The sequence below is a fragment of the Macaca nemestrina genome, chromosome 1 (assembly GCF_043159975.1).
Source record: "Macaca nemestrina isolate mMacNem1 chromosome 1, mMacNem.hap1, whole genome shotgun sequence".
NCBI lineage: Eukaryota > Metazoa > Chordata > Mammalia > Primates > Cercopithecidae > Macaca > Macaca nemestrina.
This window is the reverse complement of record NC_092125.1, coordinates 76463367-76485052: the sequence shown is the minus strand read 5'-3', so window position 1 is coordinate 76485052 and position 21686 is coordinate 76463367. Positions and strand designations below refer to the sequence as shown.

At 38.5% G+C, this 21686-nt stretch overlaps 1 protein-coding gene across 3 annotated transcripts in view; it reads right to left on the bottom strand.

Annotated features, from left to right (window-relative positions):
• The window catches only part of LOC105493508 (ribosomal RNA processing 15 homolog), a 49068-nt gene that overhangs the window by 10666 nt on the left and 16716 nt on the right, over positions 1 to 21686 (bottom strand). Inside the window, exons 3-5 of one of the 3 annotated variants that reach the window (XM_011761181.3) lie at positions 20136 to 20233; positions 17630 to 17831; positions 7498 to 7647 (exon numbers count right to left, since the gene is read on the bottom strand). In XM_011761181.3, the coding sequence (XP_011759483.2) occupies positions 7513 to 7647; positions 17630 to 17831; positions 20136 to 20233 (435 nt within the window). In that variant the 3' untranslated portion in view covers positions 7498 to 7512. Of the gene's footprint in view, positions 1 to 7497; positions 7648 to 11388; positions 12287 to 17629; positions 17832 to 20135; positions 20234 to 21686 lie in introns of those variants that run through there. The other 2 variants (XM_011761182.3, XM_011761180.3) reach the window with 2 other exon arrangements.

Genomic DNA, 21686 nt, shown 5'->3' with positions numbered 1-21686 from the left:
ACAAAAGTCACATACATACCTATAATCAGAAATCAAAAGATTCAGATTTTCCAATAGCAATCCTGGAATCAAGGAAGCAACAGACAAATACTTTCAAAATGTCAAAGGAAGATAATATCCAACCTAAAATTAAATATTGGGACACATTATTATTGAAATGTGAATACTGAACAGAAGTATTTTCAGACATATGAGGTCCCCAAAAGTTTATTTCCAACGCAGCCTTTCTCAAGACACTGAGGATGTTCTCCACAAACAGATGGAGTAAAACAAAAAGAAGACAACATGGGATAGAGAAAATAGAGCCCCACCAAAGGAAAAAGAAAGAAACGGCCAGGATGAGAATGAATGGATATTCCGAAATAACAACTACACATCAAGCATGAAGGACAACCTGCAGCCAAGTGACTCCGTGGGACAGCATGTTGAAAACGGTCATTACCATGACATCTGTCACTGTATGTTATTTTAACTTGACAAAACCACCGGAGAATATGCTTTACCAAAAGAGTGAGAGTAAACCAAGAATAAAGAAGCTCCAAGAACCCAGAAATAGGGAATTCAATCCAGGAGAAATTCCAAGGATCACAGAAAATTTAAGTCCTAGATGACAACAGTGAAGCAACCCAAGAAAGCAATCAGGGGATACAAAGGAAAATAGAGGTTTCTAGGAAAGGAAGTCTCAGAGGAAAGAATTACAATAGATACGTTACTTGAGATCATTTGACTTTGAAAAACTAAATAAAGGAAATTAAACATGAAAAGTCAAGACAATTATTAACTTCAGGAAAAACAAATAGAAAGGAAACATAAATATGGAATATTACAACATTCAGCTATAAATAAATTTTTCACATGAATAATAAATGCTGAATACTGACAACATATAATTGTAATCTATATTGAGTGGACAAAGGAGAAGAGATTGTGTAAGATAATTAAATCTTTGCCTACTATAATAGAAAACTGATAGATAATGCCTCAAACTGATTCATCAAAAGATACGACTGTATATACGCACGAGTTAGTGATGGCAGCGGCCGCCCGTCCGGAGTGGCTGCTGCCATCATACCAGTTGCAGCAGGCAGGTGCAGGCAGTGGTAGCAGGAGCAGAAGCAGCAGTGGAGGCGTCGGAACCCTTGTGCCCCGCGTCCGTCCCGAGGCAGACAATTGTGTCACACCCACGCTCACACAGGCAGGCAGGATCCGCTCCCAGGCCGGGAGCCTCTGCCATGGCCTCAATCTCACTGCCAGCCGCATTTGGGAACCCGGGAGTAGCTGGCCAAAGGCGCAGCCAAGACTTAAGGGGCCAGTCCCCAGAGTGTCGGGGTCATTTGTACGGGGTTGGCAGGGGCCGTGCCACCTGCAGGGAAAACATACAGTAGGCAAACAGTTCCCAGGCTCGCTCCAGGGAGCCACAGCGATGGGGCCAGACTAAGCCGCCCGCCAGCGGCGGAGCAGCACAGTCAGGCACGGAAGGGCAGGCTGAGAGGGACCAAGAGGAGGACTTGGGCCTGGGACGGTGCCAGGCTCCATAGAGCTGGTGGGAGCTGGGAGCAGGCAGAAGTCCCGCCCTCGCAGGCATAGCTGCAGCAACCCAAGTTCCGGCTGCAGACCCAGGTATGGCTGCACTCTGGAGTGGAGGGGCGAGCAAGGTGCCCCCTGCCCCTGCAGACTCGGAAGTATCTTCTCCCGCTGCCTGGCCTCTCCCAGTTCCCAGTGCCCGCTCCGATCTCAGAGCAAGGCTGGAGCAGAACCCAGAACTGTTGCAGTCCGGCTGAGTGTACGCACACTCGGGGTAGCGCTGACACGCCAGGCCCCCTGGGCCCCCTCCAGACTTTGGGTGCCAACAACCATGAGAGGGAGGCCGAGGTGGGGCTAAGGGCAGCTCAGCATTGACCTGCAGGCACTCCTTGGCCAGGACACTCTGGGCGCCATGAGCAGTGGCAGGAAGCACACAGGCTGCCGGGTAGAAGGGGGAGGGTCCCCGGTGAGGCCCCACCTTCAGGCCAGGGAGGGCCCGAAGCCTGTGGACCTGGCTGCCAGTCCTGTGGACCAGAGTGGGAACTTGTAGTGCTTTTTCCGGGCCAACCCATGATAGCCCACGGACCAAGTGGCACTCAGTTCCTCTCCTCTAAAGCCCATAAAAAGCTCCTGACTTAGCCAGACCCAGAGACAACAAGACCACCAGCTGTAGGGAGGAGCTATCCACCGCAGGGTCTCCCCTGTTCCATTGCTCAGTAAAGCTCCTCTTCATCTTGCTCATCCTCCACTTGTCTGTGTACCTCATTCTTCCTGGATGCAGCACAAGAACTCGGGACCCGCTAACTCAGGCTAACAGAGGTGTAACACAAACAGGGCTGACATATGTCCCTTGCTCACCATGTTGCAGGTGACAAGGAGAGAAGACAGAAGGAGAGAAGAGCTGCAGCCCTTCGGGAAGCCCAGATCTAGGAGCTCCCTGAGCCAGGGCTGTGACATCTCTTTAGGGCTCTGCAGTTACTGGCATCTCCAAGCTTCCAGAACGGCCACGACGTTCCCCAGTGTCAGCCATGGAAGCTGCTTACCTACACCTGGCCCAGCCGCAGCCTCGCAAGTAGCCGGCACCCATGCCAGTGCCTGGAGCTGTCCACCCTGCTGCAGCTGGCATGCCTGGCTGTGTTCAGTGGCAGGACCCCATGCCCGCTCATACACCCCACGCCTTTGGCAGGCATGGGATCCAGGCCGGTAGCTCAAGCCAAGCGCAGACTGCCAGGCTGAGTCGGCAAAATGAGCCCATAGGACCGAGCAAAACCGGCAAAGGCACCACTGACCACAGAGGTTTCCAGCTGAAGCGACACCCAAGGATCCTGTAACATTAGGAATACAGAGATGTATAAATGCCAGCAGGACTAGCTAGAGAAATAAGAATTAGTTGCCCCTGAGGTAGGAGATATGAAGGGTGGGCAGAATGGGGTGGAAAACAACTTTATTTTATAATAAACGTTTATGGCAAAATGTGGCTTTTAAAACTACATGTATAAGAATTAAAAAAAAAAAAAAAGGACAGCAAGAAACAGAAAAAAAAAAAAGTAACATCTAAACCATTTCCACAAATCCTAAGTTTCCCAAGCTTCTTTTCTACCAAGATCTTCCCAAAAATACCCTAAGAAATCCTTCTGGTTTTATTAACAATGATGATTCTGCTTTACTTTCTAACAATAAATGAAAAAGGGTCAAACACAGTAAGTATACTATGAAGTCATTGTGTGTCGAGCACTTTATATAATATTGCCTTATTTTTAATTCTCTTAAGATTCCTGGCCAGATAGCAAGTATCATGCTTACCTTATAAGAAAAATAAGGCTCAAAGAAGTGAAGTAAGTATTCAAGTTCAGAGTTAATAAAGAGCTGAGTCTATACACAAACACAGATCCATTTGATTCCAAAGCCCACGTTCTTTCCACAATACTAAACTTCTCTAAAACTTAACCGATGATATGAACACAATACAGTAATATACTTTGTTCTTATATAACCTGTTATAACCTATGAACGAGTACTAAAATACATGCAAAATGCTGAATATGCTTAAGGTAATTTCCATAAAAGATTTGGGGTAAATTACATTACACACTGGATTGACATAATTTCAATTTGCTATATCTTTTCCATAAATATGATTTACCATTAAGTATAAAAAGTTGCAGCACCCACCAAAAAAAAAAAAAAAAAAAAGATCAAAGATTAATATAAGAAAAAAGAAAAAAAAAGCCTGAGGCAAATTCTAAATGTGTCATTCACTGAAAAGCTTGCTTGGGGTGATCCCTGAATAGATTTCATTAAATGTTAAGACATCCTGAGAATGGAGGGTTTTTGGTTTTGTTTGTGAAACAGAAGTAGTAGCAATTTGGTGTATTCTTTTCACAAAAGGAATAAAAAAAGAGTTCTGGATTTGAATCTTAGATAAGCCATTGACTCCAATACTGCAAATTAGAAAGTTTTAGAGGTCCAGCCCTTCAAAGAAATAAAAAATTTATTATTTTTTATTAACTGGGAATAGCTATAATGTAAGATAAAGTTAACTATAATATACATGTTAGACCAGGTATTTACTATCATTAGATGGAAGATGTGTTAGCTGTTAAATATAACTAACTAATATAAATTGTAAAGTATAAACTGAAATAATCAAATTTTATCAACTTAGAGTCTTTCAGTGTTCCTGCAAGGCAGCACTGATTCAGTGACTTAAAGCAACCTATATAATTCTTTCTGCTTATATCAAATGAAAAGTAAAAGTGACTAAATGCAAGAACTTAATGAAAACTTCATGATGCAAGGAAACAAACAGTCCCCACGTTCCTTGGCCTAGTTTTACATAAATATTGAATCAAAACCATACAGAAGGAGTCTGTGTCCATTTTGAAGGTGAAGACAACCCTTAAAAATGTTAATCAGCTTTCATTTCAAAGTGCAAACATACATTGGCAGCCACTGAACACTGAAAAATAAGGTTTGGAATTACACATGCATCTAACACCAATGAGATAGTTAACTGCATTTCATTTGCTGGGGTGGGGGATAATTAAAATCAAACCATAAAGAAAGAAACAGTATAGTCTCATCTATATTTAGTAATCAACAATAGTTGATTTCATTGCTTTCCCTAACAAGAAAGTTGTTTTCATTTTTTACTCAGTTTCACCTAAATTTTAAAAAGTTCTTAACATTGACTAAATTCATCTTAATATCTTTGTTGTTAAAAATTTTCAGTAAGATATTTGCAATTGTAGTTAAAAACATACTTTATGGATTCAATTTTTTTCACCCACTGATTTTTTTTTGTTTTAATTTCATTTACTGCCCTTGGTTTTACCCAATACATATGTCCTTGCTCAAAGTGGTTCTATTTGGTGGTTTCTATTATTATACATCTTGTTATCCATACATTTAGTTCTTAATTCAACATTGACTTTCCTCAACATTTAAACTCTCTTAAGAACTCTAAGTAAGTTAAAGCTAACTAAATTACCTGAAAAGTCAAATGCAACACTTCAGGGAGCCTTTTGACAGTGCTCTATTCATTTTCATAGTAAATTAGTTGTTTGAAATATTCAGATACACTCTGCCAATTAGTCTCTTAAAGCACATTTTATCTGCTACATTATACAGCATATAAATGAAAATCCAGATTTATAAACAAATTAGCAGAGCTGTGAATTCAGCTGAAAAACAGATACCAATGTCTTCTTGATATCACAAATTTGCTAAAAATCTTGAATAAGAAAACATATGTAAAAGTGTTTTGCAAAACTATGAAATGTTATACAAACAAAATAAAGCTGCATCTAGTAAGGAATATGCACACTATCCATCTACTGAACTCAACAAACAATAGACTGGTCCCATCAGACCCCCTTGGAGAAACGGGTGATTCTAGGTCTGGGACACAGAAAGCACAAGGTTTGGGCCGGACATCTTGTCCCAGAATGCAAGGAATCACTCAAAGAAAATGAGGTCATGCCAAAAGGACACATGAGCATTTACACAGGTTCTCACAGCCACATCTGCAAACTTAAGCAACAAAAAGTACAATGATACTCACTGACTGTAAACACTGAATGAATAAAAATCCCTGTGTCCATGACATTTTAAAAAGACAAACAAGCCAGGCACAGTGGCTCATGCCTGTAATCCCAGCACTTTGGGAGGCTGAGTTGGGCGGATCACCTGAGGTCAGGAGTTCCAGACTAGCCTGGCCAACATGGTGAAACTCCATCTCTACTAAAAATACAAATATTAGCTGAGCATGGTGGCGGGAACCTGTAGTCCCAGCTACTCAGAAGGCTGAGGCAGGAGAATCACTTGAACTCAGGAGGTGGAGGCTGCAGTGAGCCAAGATCGCGCCATTGCACTCCAGCCTGGGCAACAAGAGTGAGACCCCAGCTCAAAAAAAAAAAAAAAAAAAAAGACAAAAGAAGAAAAAAGAGAGGAAAGCTCAAGTGCCCACACTGGAGGTGACTATTAAACTCCTTACTCTGGAAAACTGTAATTAAAAGGGATGAAACATCAACCCCCATCTTTAGGAACTTTAATTTATCTCCTGAAAAATGTCAGCTAATAAATTAGAAAACAAATGAGAAAATCACCATTCTGTAACCTCAAGTCACTTAACTGTTTCGGCAAGGATCACTAATTGATGGTAAAAGGCAAAAGATGGAGACAGGTATAATACTATTTGCCCCAGAAATTACTTTCTAACTGGGGAATGGGGAGGGTGTACCTTTAATATATAAAAAAAATGTATTTACTATCACTTTAACCAAGTGGAAACTGGCATCACTAGCATGAGACATTCTGATAATGGGTCTCCTGATGTGTTACAATATCAAGTACATGGCATAAGCTATTACACATATGATATAATTATGGCAAAAAAAGTTTAACCTAAATCTCAGCAAGACTTTAGTCCTAACTTCTAGCTTACAGGAAAAAGGCATAAAACAAGATAAATGACACCATAATGAATTAATCAGACAAATTCATAAACCTGGATTCATTATTCATTCTTCAAGACAACTGGCTTGTCTCTTTAAAAAGCTAGTCTTTACAAGCAAAAAAGAAAGGCAAGGGATTGGTCTGGAATACAAGAGAACAAGACAGAATCAAATGTAATGGGTGAGCCTTAATTGAATTCTGGTTCTCAAAGTTATTTAAAAAAATCTTTTAATTGTATGGTATATGAATGTCATACCTCAATAAAGCTGATTTTTTTTTAAAAAAAGAGAATCTTTGGGGCACATGTGGTTAATACTTTCAAATAATCAACCTAAACAAACAAAAACTAGATGGAGAGAAAGGCAGATAGCTATTAAAACAAACACAGTAAGTGTTAACAACTTTTAAACCTAAGTAGAAATACAGAAATATAGGTGTTTATACCACTATTCTTTGTAATTTTCTTCCTGTTTGAAAACTTTTCATAAAAGAGCTGGGAGTTCACGCCTGTAATCCTAGCACTTTGGGAAGCTGAGGCAGAAGAATCACTTGAGCCCAGGAATTCAAGATCAGCCTGGGCAACATGACGAGGCCCTCATCTCTAGAAAAAAAATTTTACAATCAGCCGGGCCTAACGGTGTCTGTGGCTCTAGCTACTCGGGAGGCTGAGGAGGGAGGATCGCTTGAGTCCAGGAGGTTGAGGCTGCAGTGAGCTGTGATGATCACACCACTATACTCCCGCCTGAGTGACACAGCAAGACCCTGTCTTTAATTAAAAACGAACAAACAAACAAACAAACGAGGGGCATGGGGGAAGATTCTAAAATCTGTATTAAACACACAATCATCAAATACATGATGTATTTGATTTCTAGTAAATTTTAATTCCTTGACAAATCAAGAGAAAGTCAATTCTAACTTTATAAAGAATTTTCTAAGTTAGTTTTATGAGTTTCATAACTTGAAAATGTCTTACTATGGTTAACATTTTATCTTACATAACAGTTTTGAGAAATCAGATTTTAAAATGTGTCAGTCTTCATAATGCTCTACATGGGGCATGTGAGATCTAGGAAAAAGCAGAATGCAAGCTGCTTCCTTCACCATTCTCTTCCGAGTCTTGCTGGTACTGTGGCTCATCAGCCAGCCACAGTTCTTCCAGCTCATCTGGGTGAGAGAAGGAAGAAAAGTTTCCTATTGGAAATGGAATTAGGTAAAAACATCTGCCATAGCATCTGGCACAAAGCACACATTAGTAAGTGCCCTCTCAGTCCTTCTACTCGCTATCCTTAGTTGCTGATGCCAAGTCATTGTGCATCATATAATCCCCAACTTAGGACACGTATGATCTTCTAATGATGTTCTGCACATTATTCACAAAGATGAGGACATTCAAATAGTACGACAGCACCCCCATAAAAGACAAACATCCTAATAAGTAAATTCTTGTAAGTAATAAAGTTAGTTCAACCATAACTTGAAATGGGGAACAAGAGAAAGTAGACACATTTCTAGTTCCTTCAAATCTAGTTTTAGATTTTCTAAGGATTATGCATTATTAGAGCCATCACACCTAAAGTGAGTGAGAATGTCCAAATCTAAACATAATTTAATCCAATTATTGGAAGATTTTTGGATTATTCAATAATTCAGACAAAAAGTAGTAATAGTTCCCCTTCAAATTGGTTTCCAACTTTGGAATTCATCTTTGACTATAATTTTTAGAGAAAAAATAAGCACTAAGTATAAGGAACTCATTTTAATGGCATGCAATGCAAAACAAAAATTATTGCAAACCTTTATATAGCACTTACTATGCGCTAAGCATCATTCTAAGCACTTGATGTATATTAATTCAACTGACTCTCACAACATCCCTATGAGGTAGGGACTGTTATTACTACTATACATAACAGGCATTTTGAACTCAGGCAGTCTGGTTCTAGAATCTGTGGCTTTAGTACTATGTGTTATATATCCCCACAAATGGTCTTAACTGCCTACTACTCAAAATGCTAATTTTTACCAAGACACAATAAAATATTATTCTGATTTTTAAAAATGCATTATACTTGCTAACACGTAAGACTGATGTCTTAATATAATGCATTTTAAAAAGTCAAATGCATAAGACTCATCTGTGCAGGATAATTTTTTTTTAAAGCCTTAACCTCACTAAAGAAAACTGAATACAGGCAGCCACTTCAGCGACTTCAAATAGCACATTTCTTCATATAGGGGCAAAAAGATGCATGGCACCATTAATTTTAATTTAACAGTAACTAAAGATTTCTACAGCTGTTCTGTAATAACCAGTTCTTATTCTTCACTAATATCTGTATTTTCCATAAGTCAAAATGCTGCATGTGCCATATTGCCAAACCTAAGTTCATTTTGATTAAAATTGTTCAATTCAGAAACCACCCTACATTAAAACTAAATAGCATATTTTAAAAGACATAAATACAATGAGAAACTGGCTTAAAACCGTTCCCATCAACAGTAATATGTACAATCCTGTTCATTCTCATTTCAAACATGGAGTCTCACTTTTGCCTAAATTCTATTTAGGCATTTTCGGTAAACAAACATTAAGCTGAATTATTTACAAAATTAGGATTCCACACATTCCTATTAGAGCAGCTTTACGTGAGAGTAAAACACCGTTGTCCTGCAATACAGGGGCAATCTAAGGACAGCATCTTTCTCTACCCGCTCGCCTGTCTTCCACATCCCAACTTGATTTAAAAGCTAAATCCTGGCTGGGCACGGTGGCTCAAGCCTGTAATCCCAGCATTTTGGGAGGCAGAGGTGGGAGGATCACTTGAGGCCAGGAGTTTGAGACCAGCCTGGCCAACATGGTAAAACCTCATCTCTACTAAAAATGCGAAAAAAAAAAAAAAAAAGGCCGGGCGTGGTGGCATGCGCCTGTAATCTCAGCTACTCAGGAGGCTGAGGCATGAGAATTGCTTGAACATGGGAGGCAGAGGTTGCAGTACGCCAAGATCACGACACTGCACTCCGGCCTGGGTGACAGAGTGAGATCCTGCCTCAATAAAACCAAAAGTAAATCCTGAAAATTGCCGGAGGCCCATGAAGGGACCTGAGTGAGGAATTCCTCCTTTTCCAGGCTTCTGTCTTTGGAAGCAAGAATTCAGCAGATCTAAGAAACAGAAGAAATGCACGTTTTCAAAGGTACATAGCAATTTGGAGTCTGGGTGTAAGTTGCAAGATACCTAAGAGGCCAGGTATTTCGGAAGCATTCTCACCACTAACTATTTACCTATGAAGAAATTACGAGGTTGCCATTTATGATAAATAAATGAGAAATAGAGGAGTACCCTACCTTATCTCTATGTTTGACATTTAAAGTGCTCATATCACAAAAATCAGAAAAAATAAATAAGTACCTGGACTTTTCCGGTAACTCTTTTTCCTAGGGACTTCTATTGAAAACTATTGTCCAGCAATCACTAAGGAAATCACTTTCTTTTTTTGTTGTTGTTGTTGAGACAGAGTCTTGCTCTGTCACCAGGCTGGAGTGCAGTGGCGCAATCTTGGCTCACTGCTACCTCTGCCTTCTGGGTTCAAGTGATTCTCCTGCCTCAGCCTCCCAAGTAGCTGGGATTACAGACCCCCACCACCACACCCAGCTAATTTTTGTATTTTATTTTATTTATTTTATTTTATTTTTTTGAGACGGAGTCTCGCTCTGTTGCCCAGGCTGGAGTGCAGTGGTGCGATCTCAGCTCACTGCAAGCTCCGCCTCCCGGGTTTACGTCATTCTCCTGCCTCAGCCTCCCGAGTAGCTGGGACTACAGGCGCCGCCACCTCGTCCGGCTAGTTTTTTGTATTTTTTAGTAGAGACGGGGTTTCACCATGTTAGCCAGGATAGTCTCGATCTCCTGACCTCGTGATCCGCCCGTCTCGGCCTCCCAAAGTGCTGGGATTACAGACATGAGCCACCGCGCCTGGCCAGTAAATCACTTTCTAATAGAAACCAACTAGCATTTTCCCTTACTATAAAATTATAATTTCAGTTTCATTATTTAAAAAAACAAAACAAAACCCTGAAATTGATATATTGGCACTTTCAAGTAAATGAAAACCTTGTAGAAAGTCTATAATTCAAGAGTACAAGTACCATATAGCCAATGCTTTCCTAACAGCAGCCAATATATTCTCCTTAGAGACTCATAGATTTAACATCACGTCTGCTTCTGTCCAGTCTTTAGAGTAACAGAATTAAATTCCAAGAAATCTGATTGAATTTTAGTCGGCTTTTCAAGAAAACAGCAAAAGGAATAATTATGACTTTGAAAGTTAAGGAAAAAAAATGAATTCCTCTACATTAATAAAATCTTGATTAACATACTGAGAAATAAATCACTCTAGATAGGAACATGTTTTGAATAGAGGAACAGAGGTATTAATCCTTTAAGAGTTAAAGCTTAAATTTTTTACAAAACTTTTCTTAAAAAATATGTTTTTGTTGCTTCCTTAAACAGTGTTCTAAATACAATGTAATATTTTTAAAAATCACTCAAGGTCACCAGGCATGGTGGTTCATGCCTGCAATCCCAGCACTTTGGGAGGCCTAGGTGGGTGGATCGCTTGAACCCAGGAGTTCGAGACCAGGCTGGGCAGCATAGCAAGATTCCATCTCTTTAAAAATAATAAAATAAAATAAAATAAAATAAAAATCACTCAGGGTCAACATCAAGATATTGGTCAATATGCCTTGCCACATGTTGATATATAACTGGGATGATGCTTCCTGTATTCAATCCAAGAGAGGAATTACAGCTTCTGGATTAGGTAATTCCTTCCAGATAACTGAAAATTAGTTCTTTAAATCTAGAAGATATTACATTTATTCATGTGAAAAACTCTCTAAAATAGACTATTCATCTTCCCTGACTCAGTAAACAAGCTAATTGTTCTTAAAGATTCAGGAACCCTACTAAGACATACAGGACTCATCAGGTCCTGCCCCAGGTGGCCTCACCATACTCTGCTATTCTGGTTGCCTCCTTGTTTCTAGCCATGCTATTTCCTGCACTAACCAAACGCTTCTCCTGCACTGTTGCTGTTAACCTGATCTTTACTGTCATCCTTCTCATTTCTGAATATAACCTGGAGCAGCCACTGCCTCCAAAAATCTTTACCTCTCAGACATGTTCCATATTTTATATTCTCTATTTTAGTGAAAGTTGTCACCCTTTCTGCGTCTCTCAAGTTGTAAACCTCTGAGTTAATTAACAACTCTTCCCTCTCCCATATCCCTCTACATGTGTTAATCGCACATCAAGTCCATCTATACCTTAAAATTGCTTCTCCAATCTGATTCCTCTTTTCCCTTCACCCCAACCCACTTTACCCCACACAATCTTAGTTCACGTTCTCTCTTCTTGCTTTGATTATGGCAATTGTCTTCCACTAATTGGTCTTCTAACTTTTCCATCCTTCAGCCCTTTCTTTTCCTTAAAAATAATGAAATCTTCACTATCTGAGCAACAGATTAAATCATTCCCCAAACCTCAGCACTGCACAATATTACCCTTATAACAAACCTCCACATGTACCTCCTTAGACTAAAATAAAAGCTGAAATAAATCAAAAGAGAAAGACAGAAAAATCAAATCTGACCAGATCACTTACCTTATGGCACTGGCCTCCAAATGTGTAAAGAATAAAGTCCAGATTCCTCAAGAGAAGATAGAAGACTTCAAATCTGATGCCAACCTACTTTCTCAGAATCTCCTTTTCTAACTCCCCACTCATTAGCAAACATCCTACATTCCAACTTCCATGGAAGAAAACAGGAAAGAAAACTATAAGGAATCTGAAAAACCAGAGAACCGGCAGGCTTTTTCCCTCTTACCATGTTTACTTCACGCCATTTTAAAAATCAAAGCTAAGTTTCTTATATTCTTCTAAAGTACATTGCCCCTGAGAATCACATTTCCTATGAATATCCCCACATCACAATTTTTCCAACTTTACGATTTTCTAATTTCATGAGCAATATATGTACCACCCAGAACAGCTACTAAAACAACTTGGCAAAGGATTTCTCTTGTTTCTAAATGAAATATGTGGTGATCTGATTCATTTCATACAACCAAATCTCTACTGAATTTAACATTCAACACTTTACCCCAAAGTTCTATTTATTGGCTAAGAATCATTCTTTTTTTATGTCTTCTCACATCCACTAACAGTATCTTTTTCCATAGCCCTATCTCACAAAAATACAAATAAAATAAAATTAGTGACTACCAATCAGTCAGTATGAATGTTTTAAGAATGGGGATACAGAAGGTCTTAAAAGGTTCCAAAAAGAAAAGAATCAGAAAGCAGAACAGCACTGAACCTCTCAATGGCAAAAAAAAAAAAAAAAAAAAAAAAAGAAAAGAAAAAGTAGAAGAAAGAGAAAGGAAGGAAGGAAGGAAGGAAGGAAGGAAGGAAGGAAGGAAGGAAGGAAGGAAGGAAGGAGACAGAAAGAAAAAATTTCTCTCAAGCTTCTGAGAGAAAATTACTTTCCAACATGGACATCTATGTTCTATTAGTTTCTTGTGGCTGCCATAACACATTACTACAAACTAGGTAGCTGAAAATAAGAGCAATTTATTCTCTCACAGTTCTGGAGGCCAGATGCCCATATCTGGCAAAGCCTCACTCCCTCTTGGGGCTTCAGGGGAGAACCCATCCTTTTCTGTCTCCTCCAGCTTCTGGTGTTTCTTGGCATTCTTTGACTTGCAGCCACATCACTCCCACCTATGCCTCCACAGTCACACTGCCTGCTCCGCTTCCGTCTGTCAAATTTCTCCTATGTGTCTAAGAACACTTGTCACTGGTCTTAGGGCCTACCCGAATAATTCAGGATTACGTCTTCATCTAAAGATCATTAACTTAATTGCATCTGCAAAAACCCTTTTTCCAAATATTGGAAGCTATTTATCAGGCCAATATATCAATAAAAAATTAGGACACCTATACTCTCTCCCAGAATGCCGGTAACTGTGCCATCACTAAAATGCAGGAGAAAGCCAAGAGAAAAGAAGACATTTAGTTCAAAAAACAGAGGATACTGCATAGGAGAGAGGCAAATGGAATTCCCAGGAAGGGGATAAAGCAATGTTGCAAAATGACAGTGCACAGAAGGTAAAGAACAACCAGTTTAGATAGCAGCAGCGGATGACCACAAGAAATATACTACTGAGAAGGGTTTAACAGTTCTGTTGAAGAGTGTGGAAGGATTTTGGCACATACAAAACTAAGAAAAAAAAAGGCAAGTGATAACTCCAGGAAAATAAAAATTGTAACAAAGCTGAAGAAAGTAAGTATTATTATTGTGTAGTATTTTGCTCAGCAGTGAACAATATTCACATTGAATACTAGTATTCAATCTCGTATAAGAAATTTTAATATACTATGTTGGAAGGACAGAATGTGGAGAGGTGTGAGAAAAACCAACTTTATCTTCCATAAAAGATAGTATCTAGTATTGATAAAGAAATAGTGTAAATATTATTTAAGATATGGAGGTAAATACCAGAAGAAAGAACTAAGAGTTGCCAAGGTGTACAGAAGAATGGAAAAGGGCAGTGGCTATTTTATTTAATCATAAATTCACTTTTCACACTGTGCTCCTATTTCTTTGATAATAAAACTCTAATGCAGAAAAGATTCTAAGAAAAATGACTTGTTTGGCCAGGCACGGTGGCTCATGCCTGTAATCCCAGCACTTTGGGAGGACAAGGCAGGTGGATCACCTGAGGTCAGGAGTTCATGACCAGCCTGGTCAACATGGTGAAACCCTGTCTCTACTAAAAATACAAAAATTAGCTGGGCATGGTGATGCACACCTGTAATCTCAGCTACTCAGGAGGCTGAGACAAGAGAACCGCTTGAACCCAGGAGGTGGAGGTTGCAGTGAGCTGAGATCACTCCATTGCACTCCTGCCTGGGCGACAGACAGAGACTTTGTCTCAAAAGAAAAAAAAAAAAAGAAGGAAAGAAAAAGAAAAATGACTTGTTTGGGCCCTATCACAGTTAAAAAACATTTGTCACAATGTCTGTTTCTTATACCTTGAAGAAACATGAAAGTTCTATAAAAATTATTTTTTTAAAAAGTGTTCTTTAAAATAAATTCCCAAGCCATGTGTACATTAGGAGAAACCAAAACCAAACACCAAAACCACTCCTAAAGTATGGTTAACTATAATGGGCTCAACCTATATAACCTATGTTATATTATTAAAATTCTATCCATATTTAATATAAAACTCCTGCCTCTTTTGGTTATTGAACATAAGACTTTAACATAAAAACTGAGTAACACATTTAACTGGGAAAAAGAATTGAAATCATTAAAATGAAGGTGTTTCCAAACTGGTATCCTGATAGCTGACAGTGAATCTAGTTTATATGGGGGTGACCTCTAATTTTAGAGACTTCACAATATTAGGAATAGTGAATTTAAAAATCTGTGCTCTGAATATCATTACAGCCCAGGGAAGGGACAACAGTAAGATTTCTTTTGTTCCATTCTATGATGAGAGAAGGAACATCTATGAGGAAAGAGTACAATAGCTACGGTGCTAGGACAAGGTTAAATATAAGAAAAAAATGGCAAATATTGTTTTCTACTTACTTAATATCTTCCTTTATTTAGTTCGTTCATCAGTGACACAATTCTGAATAGCACTTTGGCACACCAAATCTACGCTCACTTTTGCCACCCTGCCTTCCCTTGAACTACATTTAAAGTTCACCTATTTCATATGATGATCTATGCTCTAAATAAATAGTACAAAGTTACTCTGAAATTCCCCCCACACAGGGGTAGCCACTTAATGTACATTTTGTTAAAACTGGTGTAACTAATGTTAACGTGTACTCGACATACTAATTTAGAATTTGCCTACTATCAAGTTAATCTTCCTTACTTATTTACTTGAAGTCATTTGTCCATTGACCATCTTAATTGTTAGATTTTAAAGGACACAAGGATAACACCTGGTAGAAACAGGTCCTTAGTAAATATGGTTGTTTGTTTGTTTGTTTGTTTGAGATGAAGTCTCGCTCTGTCGCCCAGGCTGGAGTGCAGTGGTACAATCTTGGCTCACTGTACCCTCTGCCTCCCAGGTTCAAGCGATTCTCCTGCCTCAGCCTCCTGAGTAGCTGGGATTACAGGTGGGCGCCACCATGCCCGGCTAATTTTTGTATTTTTAGTAGAGACGGGGTTTCACCATGTTGGCCAGGCTGGTCTCGAACTCCTGACTTCATGATCCGCCTACCTAGGCCTCCCAAAGTGCTGGGATTACATGCATGAGCCACCACATCCAGCCAATAAACATGTTTTATATCAACAACTGATCCAATCTCAAATAGTATGGTACTTTCATAGTTATTCAGATGCAAACTCAAGTAAAATTTTTTAAAAAGGAATCTGTTTTTCCATAAATATGCAATCAAAATGAAAACACATATTTTTAAAAGAAAAAGATATGTCAAGGTATTGGTGGCATGGGGCAGGGTGTTCTAGAAACAAATTACTTTTAGAGCAAAACCACTTTGGCTTAAGTCTCAAGCAATTTTTGACCTTGTCCCAGAGTTACAAATATTGTGATCACTGAAGTAGAAAAAAACAAAGTCAAGGGCAAGTGCAAATGCTAAGAAAAAAATACAATGCCAGTGGAAAGAATCTGTTGTGCATTTTCATAACTCATGAAAGAAGAATCCCAAAGCAAAAGTATGTGCTTCTATAAAATGGTATTTTGAAATCAATAGGAAAAAGAAAAAAAAATAAGTCCTTCATCTTCCCACTAGTTCTTTCCCATCCAATGCTGCTGAATCTTTCTAACTCTTACAGTAAAATGTTACTAGTGTGAATACAGCCTATTAAGGCTTTTGAACTAAAACGTATAAACCCCAAACACAGTGTTCATGTAGTTACAAGTACTTCTGATAGACACTTTAAAATAGCAGCACTAGTGAGAACTATTATTATATAAATATACAATTTGAGCCCTTTGATTTTTAAGAGACAAGTAGATTCAAAAACTTTTGTCGAAATTAGGTAAAATATCAACTTAATCAAGAAACTTTAAAAAATGCTCCAACCCTAGGCTAGCATAAAATTCCTAAATGCTCTTCTCGCCCGGGTTTCAATTATTTTCCCAAAATACAAACAAAATTTATGACAGAAACTCTCATTTCCTGACTGATTAAAAGTCCTGACTGATTAAAAAACCTTTGGTTTTGGCAACAGAAATCAAGCCATCAAAATGCAACTACATATTTTGCTTTTTAAAACGACAACAATAGAAACCCACCCCTTGCAAAATTAAAGCACATTTCAAAACCTTTCACTTTCATTAAAAAGAAACTACTGCTTGGGCACGGTGGCTCACACCTGGAATCCCAGCACTTTGGGAGGCCGAGGCGGTTGGATCACCTGAGGTCAGAAGTTCAAGACCAGCCTGGTCAACATGGTGAAACCCTGTCTCTACTAAAAACACAAAAATTAGCCGAAGGTGATGGTGCGCGCCTGTAATCCCGGCTACTTGGGAGGCTGAGGCAGGAGAATTGCTTGAACCTCGGAGGTGGAGGTTGCCGTGAGCCGAGATCATGCCACTGCACTCCAGCCTGGGCCAGGGAGCAAGACTCAGTCTCAAAAAAAAAAAAGAAAGAAAGAAACTACTGAGGTCCCCAGGCCAAAAGGGCTGGAAAAGCAAAGTTCTCATGCCAAAGGTCATAGAAAGTATTTATGCTCTTAATCTCTCAGTCAAACATCACTAAAGATGCCTCAATGCAAGAATGACTTTCTACCATTATTTCCTAAAACTCTCTGATTCTTCATATTTTATAAGTTACACACCATCACAATTACTTCTATGGGTAAAGTCTGAAATTAAAGCTGTGGCTCACACAGGCTTCTCTTCTTCAAAATGCACAAAATGGCAGGATTTCAGACAGGAGAGAGGCAAGCCCTATCTCTAAAGGCTGTGGGCATGGAGAAATTTTAATAAAATCTGGGGGAACAAAAGAACCCTGTAATTCTGTAGTCTGCTTTTCCATCTCAAGACTCTAGCTTTAGAGCTGGAAGTCTTATACACCGAATCCTATATAAAAGTTTTACCTGTTTGGCTTTTGGTTTCTTTTTGCTTGAAGTAGTCTCATTTGTACTTCCATCCATTCCTCTCAAAACACTGATGAAATCTTTCTTGGAAACAGTTGATATCAACTTAGCACGCTTTCTCATAGAACTTCCAGCTTCCTTAACCTTTTCATCAACATTCTTTTGATGTTTCTGAACAGCATTAAATAATTGCACCACACCCCTATAGAATATAAAATGACCAGAACAATGTAGTTAAATAATTACACTAGAATACAAACTATGAGGATAGGAAAAATGTATTTTTACTGTCTAGAAAAGAGGCAAGCATTTAACAAGTACTCAAAGAGCTGGATAAGTGGTTAAATACATTTGATAAATACATCTGAAAAATCAATATATATTTCAATGAATGAATATAAATTTCTAAACAGATAACAAATGTGGATTGGTACATAACTTTGTGCTTCACTCCAGGAAAGATTTTTCTGGATCTCAATTTCATCTGTAAATTGGAAAAATAATACCTGAGTAGCTTAAAAAGTATTTAGCTACGTTATCTGTAACTCTTGTGTTATGAAACTATTTTAAAATCCTACTTTAAAAAAGACTTACTTTAAAAACTACATTCTGCATTTATTTGGGTTCATTCAAAGATAAATTCTGAAAATTAAGACCTGCAACATCCAATACAGGAGCCACAAGCCACATGTGGCTAGTGAGCACTTGAAATATGACTGGTCTGAATTGCCATGTGCTGTAAATGAAAACACACACCAGATTTCCAAGACTCAGTATGAAAAACAGAATCCTTAAATCTCATTAATAACTGCTTCATAGTGACTACATGATGAATATTTTGAATAGAGTTAAATAAAATATTATTGAAATTAATTTCACCTCTTTCATTTTACATTTCTCATTGTGGCTATAAGAACATTTTAAATTACATATTAAATTACAAATGAATGTAGCTCACATTCATTTCTCCTGGATAGCATTGATTTATACCGTTAAGATCCCTTCCAGCTCTAAAATTCTGCAATCTATGAATTTTCTTGCCCTAATAAGAGGCAATCTGCCTCTTCCAATAATTATTGGGCCTTGCACATCCCTGTATATGGTTGCTGGATTTTTCAAGAATGAATGCACCTGACTGCTCTTTATCCAGGCCATTTCTCAGGGTTGTGTTTGTAGGAAGTAACCTTGAGGAATGAGGTAACGTCTCCCCCCAGACAAAGAGCAGGCTTGTTACCTATCAGTGTAAAAGTGACAGATTCCCAAGCACAGTGTTCCAGCTCTTACAACACAACATACTGCACGTCCAGGCATCCATCTGGGACACCTGCACTCCCTCTATGGGACAAAGGAAACACTGAGAACGTGAAGCTCTGCTACTGCTTTTGCCATGAGTAATAAAGTCCTTTGTCTTTGACCCAAAGTGTCTTGTCTTCTACCAGCATCCAGGAAACTTAAACAGGCTAGCTTATGAGCTTATAAGAAGAGTAAAATTCCAGACCCTTCACAGTAGTGACAGGACCAGGGTGAGGCAAGGGAGGTGCCTAGGACATGAAATTTAGGAGGCACTCACTCTCATGTACTGAGCCTGTACTTTTCTAAGCTCTGTGTATGTACTAATCCATTTAATTATCAAAGAAACCCTATAGGCTAGGTATATTATCCTCTATTTCCAGATAAACTGAGAGAAAAAGAAATTAAGTAGCATGCCCAGGGACACATTGCTAGTAAGAGCCAGTACTAGGATTTGAACCTAGCAGTCTGGCTCTATCACTGATGCTCTTATTCACCACACCATGCTATCACACTGTGTAACACTGAGATGGATTAGAAAATGACCAAAATAATTTAGGTAACAAGAATTTAAAAGTAATTCTGCTAAATGTAACTGCTACATTCTTTAGTAGCAGCCCAAATGTTATCTCCTCTGTAATGCTTTCTCAAACTTTCCCAGACAATCTCCTGTTCTATGTTCCCAACACATAGACACAATTCTACTCTCAAAGAGACTGTAATTCCTACAGATGACCAGGCAAGGACCACCCAGCAGCCACCATATCCTATTTGTCTTTGGACACAGAGGGCATCGAGTAAATGTTTGGCGCCAATGATTAAATAAGCAGAGTAAAAAGACAGCTTGAAATAGCTGTAATGTGTAATGTATTATGCCATAAATATAATGCAAGATAAAAATCATCATCGAGTACCATAAATTTAGACAAGCATCATAAGAGAAATGCAGTAAGAGGTCTGATTACACAGTTCTCGTGACTATAAAAACAAGTTGATCTGAAATAGGTTCATACCAAATATACACTTAGCACATTATATTCTTGCCTCATGAGACCTGGAAAATCTTTGGTTGAATTCAGTGTTGAACAGGCAGGCTTAGGTATATATCACTTGGCTCTGAGAAAGGCTGAGCTTAAGAATCAAATGGGGTCAAAAATAGAATCACTATCAAAGCTTTAGTCTACTTATTTTTTAAAGGGCAAAAACACTGCCTTACCTCGTTGCAATTCTCTGAAGATTTCTCTCTGTCTCTTTGTCTTGGACAACATCTGGCTTTACTCTGCACATCATTTCCCACTCCAGCCTCTTATCACGCTGCGTTATAAATATTGTTATGTGAAAGAATATTAGATATTTCTGAAAGTGCAGCAAACATTGGTATGATACTCTGTGAAAGGGTGAAGGTAATAAATCATTCTGGCTTAGTTTGTCAGGGACTTTTAAAAAAACACAATTTTAGGGGTTCAGCTTCGAGAGCCTGTGGTTAGCACTCAGCGTGTCATGCGAGAGGCACAAAGTGAGTTTCTGTCAGGCCTTCTGACAGCAGGGGCCTGGAAAGCTGCCAGCATATTCAGCAAGGCAGTACAAGATAGGGTGTGAGGGAGCCACATGCCTGCTCTGCCATCACCAGATCATCAGAAGGAAGCATAAGGAAGATTCCAAATTATCCTCTTTGAAAATTAAAAGTTTATCTTTACTTTCAGAAAATGACTTCCTCGGTCATCAGAATTATTATTAAGAAAATGTATCAGCTTTTAAAAGAACAGCATCGTATCCAGATATTTATATAATGACTATTGTTCTATGCACAAAATCATTTAAATCCATTTCTCCTCTAGTAGCATATCTGACCAATACTCTTGCCATATATGGTTAATCGGTTGTAAGCTATAGCAAACGGTACAGAAGCAGAAGGGGAGGTGGGAAATAAGAAAATCCCCTAGGTAACATAATTTAGTTTGAACTCATCTTTAAATAGTATCCTGGTCCCAGGAATCTGATTTGATAGCATTGCTTGTTCACGTCTCCTTCTCAGGCCAACATTTAACCAAATATCAAATATAATGACATAATGAATTAATCACCAAGAAGCTGGCAAGCACCAAAACCAGTAATAAAGATAATGTTTTTATTAAAATTTTTTTATCTTGCCTTTACTCATCTATTTCTCATTTTGTATTAATGAAAGTGTCTAATCAGAGTAAAACCAAATTCTTGCACTCAATATAAAGATTAGCCTGATAGCTTTCTAAAGAAATAGATTCCTCTTCTAACGAGACAGTTCATTTTAGTGGTCATGAAATTCACTGTCAGATTATGAGAGGAATTTATTTTAAAAATCTTGCTTTTAAGTTTGAAACAGTCAATTCTTAATTATATTCAGTACTCAAAGGATAATATGTATGCTTAATTCTGAAACACTTTTAACTCTGAAATTTATTTTTGTATTTATGATTAGAAATAAGTAACTGATATATTGGAAAACCATAATAGTTAAATTAGGAAATAATAATTACATATACTCTTCTAAGAAATATACACAAAGAGCATTTGTAGCTGCCAAGTCTTGTTTCTGGTATCAATACATGCGCTTTCATGCATTATGGAAACAGTAACATCTCTAGCACTCAAAGTTTTGGCCTAAAGCAGAGTTACAGACTCATTACTCTTGGCTTCAAAATGTTCTTACCCTCACTAGAACTCTGGGACCAGAGGAAATCAAATATTCTGATATTTTTGAAGCCTCTTCTAGCATTTGCCAAATAAT